This window comes from Corvus brachyrhynchos, unplaced genomic scaffold, assembly GCF_000691975.1.
Source record: "Corvus brachyrhynchos isolate BGI_N302 unplaced genomic scaffold, ASM69197v1 scaffold293, whole genome shotgun sequence".
Classification (NCBI taxonomy): Eukaryota; Metazoa; Chordata; class Aves; order Passeriformes; family Corvidae; genus Corvus; species Corvus brachyrhynchos.
The window spans coordinates 3,075,478-3,083,459 of NW_008237410.1; the positions used below are offsets into that span (position 1 = coordinate 3,075,478).

Genomic DNA, 7,982 nt, shown 5'->3' on the forward strand with positions numbered 1-7,982 from the left:
ATCGCGGGTGGCAGACGAGGTGTATCCGAACTGCGGAGCTGCGGTGGGAGCCCCCCGGAGGTCTGGGCAGGCAGGTCGAGCATGGCTACAGCGTAGCGAAGGCTCGAAGCAACGGTGGGGCAGGACGGCCACGGCCCAGCTCCCAGCGGGGCAGGGAAGGTGGGCTTGGGATCTCAGGGTTTCTCTGGCAGAAGGAAAAGCAGCCGAAGAAAGCAGCCTCCCTCTCTGTCCAAATGCCGGAGACCACTGCTCACACACCCAGGTGAAACAAAGAGTAGCCAGCTCTTTTGTTTTTCTTAAGTACCCAGCCATTTGTCCCCCTAGCAACATGTATGGGCAAAATTCCTTTAACAAAAAAAAACCCAGAAGAGCTCCTAAAACCCCAACAGAACCACTACTTTCCACTTCCCTATTGGATACCATACTCATTTAAGGGAAAAAGAGAATTAACTGTGCATTGGTACACCCATTTACCTGTATAAGACATATGATTGAAATCTGTCTTGTTCCTCAGTTTTTTCCCATTACTTTCACTTTTCACATTCAAGAACACAAGACAATTATTTACAAAGAACTTTAAGGAATGCAATGCATAGGCAGGTCTCCTGTTTTGATCCGTGATGAGAAAAGATTTCTCATGTTAGTGGAACTATTACTAACAAGAGACTTCATACCTTTAAAGAAGGTATGTGTATCCACAAAACATTAAGGAATATCTTGTGTCAAGATGAAGATTTCAAATTAAGAAGAAACAAGTCAAGTTTTGCCAAAAAAACCTCAAAAACTAGAAGAGTAGATACCCTAAGACATCTGTTATTTGACACAGCCAGTATTTGTTGTTCCATCTTTACTTCTAAGGAAGGGAGTTGAGAGAAAGCAAGAAGTCCCAATCAAGTATTTTTTTAGAATTTATGGTCAGGCAAAATATATGGCTACATAACACAAATAATTCAATGACAAAAATCTGCCACACCAATATGTGAAATTTATTTATTTTCACGTCAATCATATTACCATTTCAGGCTTTACAAATGAAAGGTTTGTCTCTTAAAGCATTTAGGCAATTACAGCAAGAAACAGGCATTTTCATAGGTTTCCCAGGGTCGTCCTTCCATCTGCAGGCACCCAAGTACCCAAATCTTGAAGACCTACATCAAATGTAGCTCTCTCATTGATGGATTTCTGATCTTCCAAACAACATGTCACTTCTTGCAGATGTCAATGAAAGGTTTATTCTTCACCTGTAAGAGAAACCAAACCTCAAATTACTTCAGTTATAACAGAGCACCTAAAGTTTTCATTTGGGTCTGCTTGCAACTCTTTTCTACTCCATGTACATTTCACAATTTGTTTTGGGATTTTTTTAACGGCAAACAGCGCTATTTTCATTAATCATAGAGACTTAATCTAAAATTTTCCTAGAAGACTGTGTCAACACAGTAACTGTTCAAATGCTGAGCTATGTATTGGTAGCCCTGATCCCCACATCTAAAAAAAAACCCCCAGTATCCTTCGGGACAAATGCAGTCCACAGTCCACCAACTGTAACAACTGCATCTGCCTTGTACAAGTCCCTCTAGGAAGTTTTCTTCATCTGAAAATACAACTTTTACTCATAAATGGGCACATAGTTCAGCAGCGGCTTCAAATATTCAGAACTTGGAAAGTCTTAAGATAGGCATGAACTGTCTGAATACTCAATTCAGCGGCAAACTGTTGAAAACCACCTGCTCCAAAATACAATACTGTAGGATTGTCTGTTTGTCATTAGAAATTTATTCGCAGGCCACCTTCTGCCACTTTTAAGCATCATTCATTTAATTTACACATGCATCTCACCAATCCCTCTGGTTTCTGTGCAGTAAAATGGATGATGAGATGAGTCAACACACTGGAATTTTGGCTGAATTAGCCAAAATTCAGCAGGGATTTCTGCAGGGACCCTCCTTTTTCCTAGGAATGTAAACATGTGAAAGCATACAGATTATCAAAATCTGTCCCCCTTAGAAACACAGGTGGTGGGAGAGGGGGGTAAATTAGGAAATTAAGGAGCTGAAACTTCCCAATCTGAAAGCAGGTTTTCAAATAAATAAAGCTTTCATCTTGAGGACAAATAGACATAAAATGTCAGAACCAGGGAAAGCTGATTATGGTCACGTACTACTTAATTTTTGTTTTTTCGAAGGACAGAAATTCTAAAAGCTTAAAAATGCCTCCAAATGTGGCCAACACAGTAATCATGTGGACATACTTTTCCATAAGAGGAATCCTATTTCTAGCAGAACTATATCCCCATGGTCTCAAAAGCAACTTAGTATGTAGCCTAACTTAATAAGATAATGTTTACACGGAAGATTTTCCCACACTTGGGGTTTGGAATGTGATCCAGTAGATGTTTTCTCCTAGCATGTGAAATATTTGAGGATTATTTCATCACAAACATTAAGGTAGTAAACATGGATATCCTTCACATTCATCATTCATTTCTATTAATTTCTCCCCAAAATCAAAGATAATGATATTACAAACTGCATTGAGCTCATTAATGGCTTTGTAGTGGACACTGATGCATGGACAACTAAAACACTGGATTAAGACTTTTACCAAGATGCAAATGTATCAAGATTGTTCTCTTTTATTTTGAAAACATGGAAAGATAACTGATATTTTTCCTGAAAACAAATTAAAACCCCTTTCCCTTTAAGTGGTACTAACCAGGGTAAGATGTCAAATACCAAGTGGAGAAGTTACATACAGAAGTTGTGCTGAACTGCACAATCTGTTCTTTGAAATTTTTACCAAGTTGGCAGGCTAGTTTGAAGGAAAATGTTCCCTCTCAAGTGGCTTATCAAAACCTCCATGGATGATTTTATAACTTCACTTAATACAAAAAAATTGTACTTACTGGTTTTTCAAGTACGATTGGATGATCAGGAAGAAACTCTGGCTTCTTCTGAGAGAGAGAAACATTTGAAAGCTTCAGAAGGAAATCTCTGCTGTATTGGATTCTTTCTGTGAATATACAAAATCACTGAGTTCAACATCTTGTTTAAGGGATTAAGATTGGGAATTCAGAAAAATTATTTGGTTACTTATAGAATAGTAGAAATGCTACATGTGGTATATAAAAATCAGTTTTAAAAACAGGAGTAATTTAAGTCTTATCTTGCATCAGGAAAATTTGAAGTAAATTACAGAGCATTTCACTTTGTTTCAAACCGACACAGTAAATCAAGAGAAAAGAAGAAAAAAAGTGAATCCAACCTTACACAAGACAGACTCCCATATCTTGTTCTAATTAACAGAAACACCACAAACTAGTCTTGAAACCCACAAGAAAATCTGTTTATAACTCACTCCAAAGTGGCATGTATTTCTAGGGGAGAGATAACAAAAACCATGTGTCTCTTTTCTTGGAGGTAATAAGTTAAATGTCTTTTAACACCTAAAAGTAATTACGAGATCTGCTGCATGTAAAATGGCAAACATACTAATAGCAGTGAAATAGTTATGAGGGGTTATGCTGAACCAACAAGAGCCAGGGCTTTTGCTCAGAACATGCAGGCTTCTCATTCAAGTTCACAGCACTATCTCTACTGTGGCATAGCTTTGGATACAGTATCTCTAGCAATGCCTGTATTTTAAAGTATTTAAAATATTGATATTCTCAAACAAGAGCAGAAACAAGAAGAAAGGAATTAGGCAAAGAAAGAACAAACTTCATCTCTGGTCCTTGATGACAAAGAAGTTTATTCCTTTAGGAATTACAGGCTTCCTGCAAGATTGTTACACTGTCACCTGATGGACAACAGTTTTTGTTTCTCAGACTGTAGGATGTTGACAAGAAAGAAGCTGATGTCAACTATGACACTAATTTTTTCCTGCCTTTGAACACAAACGACTGCAGTAACTGGTGAACCTATGGCAGGGCTTGTGGGTAACTTTGAAAAGAACAGTTTAAAGAATATGAGCATACTTGAAAACTTAACAGCTTGTTTTTTCCTCCCCTTGATTAAAAACCTATGGAGATGATGACTTCTGTAAGGCCTTTGACACGGTCCCCCACAAAAGCCTTCTCTCCAAATTGGAGAGATATGGATTAGATGTTCATTGGATGAGGAACGGGTTGGACAGTTGCATCTGATCTCATGTTGGAACAAGTCCAGAGGAGAGTCCCTAAGTTGATCACAGGGTTGGAACACTACTCCTATGAAGACAGGCTTAGATAGTTGGGGTTGTTCAGCCTGGAGAAGAAAAGGCTCTTGGGAGACTTTTGGGTAGCCTTCCAGTACTTAGTGGTGGCCTACAAGAAGGCTAGAGAGGGATTTTTCAGAGGCATGTAGTGATGGGAAAAGGGGGAATGGCCTTAAGCTGAGGGACAGTAGGCTTAGGTTAGATATGAAGAAAAAATTCTTTACTATGAGGATGCTGAGGCACTGGAAAAAGCTGCACAGAGAAGCTATGGATGCCCCCTCCCTGGGAGTGTTCATCATCATGCTGGGTGGGGCTTTGAGTAACATGGTCTAGTGGCAGGTATCCCCATGGCAGGGGGTTAGAACGTGATGACCTTTTAATCCTCTACTACCCAAACCATCCTAAGATCCAAAGAGTAGTGGTCGTGTCTGGATGTAGATAAGTGAGTGATGAGTCGTGTCCCTCAGCATTTCATATTTGGACCAGTACTGTTGAATATCTTTATCAATGACAGACAGTAGGATCAACGGCACCCTCAGCAAATTTACAGATGACACCACCCTGAGTGGTGCAGTTGACACACCTGAAGGACAGGATGCCATCCAGAGACACCTGGAAAAGCTCAAGAAGTGGGGCCATGGGAACCCCATGCTGCACTTAAGAACTGCTGAGACAGATAACTGAAAGCACAGTATGACTGAAGAGATATCAAATGGAAATTATTATCTAGAGCTTTAAGTACAGCTGAACATAAAGAGAGTTCTAGAAGAATTTTTACCATGCAAGGAAAAAAAAGAAAACAAAAGACTTATTTATAAGCAGTAGCTGAATAGAAGGACCTCTAAAGTTGTGTTACGGTGAAGGAAAAGATTACAACAATCAGCAAACCAACAAAAGCCCTTTGAAAACAAATGTGAGAAAAAGTTTGACATTGTGGAGAATTGTGGAGTAGACTCAGGGAGGCATCACAGAGAAATTAACCACTGAAAAAGATCCAAAGTGATGGCTTATACAAGAGATGAGGATCTGATGAGAAGCCATTTAAGGTCTTGTAGAAGAAAACAATCTCTACCCACCACACGCAGAAACAATAAGAAAGTATCAGAAAGCCACCACCAAACACATAGAACTTGACATGTCTGACATCTAACGAGATCCAAAGAACAGAACTCTATTATATTTATCAAGATGAAGAAGAAATGAACCTGAACCTGAAAGGGAATACATAAAAGACTTATTTTCAAGTCAGTAACACATGACAGAACAGAACTACCGCTCAAGAACCTGAGAGATGGCAACCTCAGACTGACAAAAATACAAAAAACTCAATAAAACTTAGTAGAATTCTTTCAATTTTTAAGTACTAAGAGCAACAGAACAACGCACATCTTCAGAGATTACTTAAGGATTGGAGATTACAGATGGATGCCACAGACAAAAGATGGAAGACACAGACAAAAGAAATTGTCTCAATAACCTGCATCACTGATGCAGTTTCTGGGACATGTTTAAGAATGAAGAATCAGGTAGGAAGCAGGGCAGAGAAGTACCGTGAGAATTCGTTTGAAATCTGAGATTATCCCTTAATGAAAAAAAAAAGAAGTAAAAGTTGGACTTGGTTAAACTAGCAATACTCTATGAGTACAGTGGCAGTCAGTACAGAGAAAAAAGCATAAGGAGCAAACCTTAAGGACAGTACTGACACAAAAATAAACCAGGATTAATCATAAAAAAAATTAATTCATATCTAACCACCCAAATACTGTTATTTCAGAACCACCATAGAAGAGCAGGACAAGGAAGCCAGAATGCTGAGCTCTTAACCTGATTACATTCAATAGTCTGTATGCCACAACTAAGCCCTGCAGCAGGCTAAGGGACGCAACTCAAATCTGTACTTCTACACACAAAGGCATCTATACAAACCCAGGATTTTGTGTGAAAAAATTTTTATGTTTGGGGTCTTTTTTTGGGGGGGGGTTGGTTGGGTTTTTTTGTTTGTTTTGTTGGGTTTCTTTGGGTTTTTTTAAGACAGTTACATCCCTATATGCAAGCAATTCTACCAGTGGAAATTTTCCACCTCAGTTATAGTCAACTTTTACATCTTCTCCAGAGTGTTATGTGAAAACCAGAAAAATTTCATATTGCTCTGCAAACTCAATGCACTGGCTGATAAGAAAAAATAAAATACATCCCACATCGCTTCAAAGTTCAGGTGTGCTCCATCTAGAAAGTACAAACCTGACACAGCTCCCCATGCAATATTTTACCTTTTTTTGCTCCTGATTCATGTTGTTTTGGTTGACAGAGCATCACAGTTTGAGTTAAGATCTTCACTTCTGTCATTTCAGATGACTACAATAGGAAGGAAAGTTATGAAGCTAATCACCTTTAAGTGTATTAAAAAAAGGATACATGTTTCTTAGTTAAAAGTAACAGTTGTAGCACAGTTTAATTTGAACCTGTAGAATGTTACTCTTGATTACATACAGTAAAGGAATAGTTCAATAAAACAATACAGGTGAACATATTTGAGAGACATTTTTTACACAGAATTTTACAGTGCTATTGCTAGTTTTTAGAAAGAACACAGTTATCCCCTCCTTTTCCATTATCCCACCTAGAAAACAGCCATAAGCTGCTACATTCAGGAATACCAAAAGCAGGAAGGACTCTCCTTAAGACCAAAGGATGGACTTGGATTCTCCCACTTAGCGAAAACATTTGCTTCGTAAGCATCAAGACCCAATATCCAGAGTATAATGCCAAGTTTTTTCCAGCTGCCAAAACCTTGAAGAGTGTTTTGGAAAGTCGGAAAGCAGTTTATCCCCATCAGTTTGTCTTAGCTCTGAAAAAGCTCTACAGGTTTAGTTGAGGTATCTTAACATCACTCTGAGTCAGATGGGAAGGGGGCAAGAACTGAAAACTGCTCATCAAGCAGGGGTGGATAGGGCACTACTCAGATGGCATTTGGGGTACCCATGAAACAGTTCATGGTCAAAAGTATTATTAAAAAGTCTTTTCCGTATACTATGTTAAAGAAAAAGTTTTAAAAAATATAAAAAATACAGCTATACCTCAAACAAATGCAATATGCAGCTACATGTAGCTAAATACTGATGAAACTGAGTATTACAACACTGATGACGAGAGGCTTATTTAAAAGGAAGTAGTTTGTTCTTCTGAGTAATTACTGCTCAAGAGACAAGTGTAAGTGTTAATTTCCCTATGATGGATCAAAGATAGGCTCCCAGGAACTTGAGTTGTTTTGGTTTTTTTTTAAAGTCAAAGGCATCTTGCAGAAGCTTAACACAATAAAGAAGGACTACAGGATTACTAAAACTCTTAGAAAGAAAAAAAAAAGTAAAAATTTAGGAGCCAGCATTTGTTCTAACAAAACCTCTATCAACGCTCTGAAAAAACATTCAAATCAGAATCAACAGAAAATCAAGCTCAGGCTATGCAACATGAAGCATTCCAATTAGAAGACTTCATTTTCCAGCAAACAGCTACAACCAATTTCAAGTCTGAAGGACATATCCATACCATGTACAAACCCAAGCACTTCTAGCAATAAAGTTTTATGTTTGCTGTCTGAAATGAATTTGTGCATGTGGTAGCAACAAAAGAATCCTGATGTTATTATTTACACATAATAAGCAAAGACAGAATAAATGCATTCTAAGTTTAAAAGAGCTGACTTAAATTCAGTGAAGACTAAAGAAATGCCACATAGACTTTCATAAGAATCGTAAATTCCTAAGCTGCATTTTTCAGCTTTTAATGCA

General features: G+C 38.2%; 1 protein-coding gene across 1 annotated transcript in view; it reads right to left on the minus strand.

The window, feature by feature from the left end:
• Positions 1-965: 965 nt before the first annotated feature.
• The window catches only part of CUNH8orf88 (chromosome unknown C8orf88 homolog), an 8,898-nt gene continuing 1,881 nt past the window's right edge, over positions 966-7,982 (minus strand). Inside the window, exons 3-5 of the mRNA XM_017731066.1 lie at positions 6,465-6,549; positions 2,906-3,012; positions 966-1,241 (exon numbers count right to left, since the gene is read on the minus strand). Of these exons, the coding sequence (XP_017586555.1) occupies positions 1,203-1,241; positions 2,906-3,012; positions 6,465-6,549 (231 nt within the window). The 3' untranslated portion in view covers positions 966-1,202. The remainder of the gene's footprint in view (positions 1,242-2,905; positions 3,013-6,464; positions 6,550-7,982) is intronic.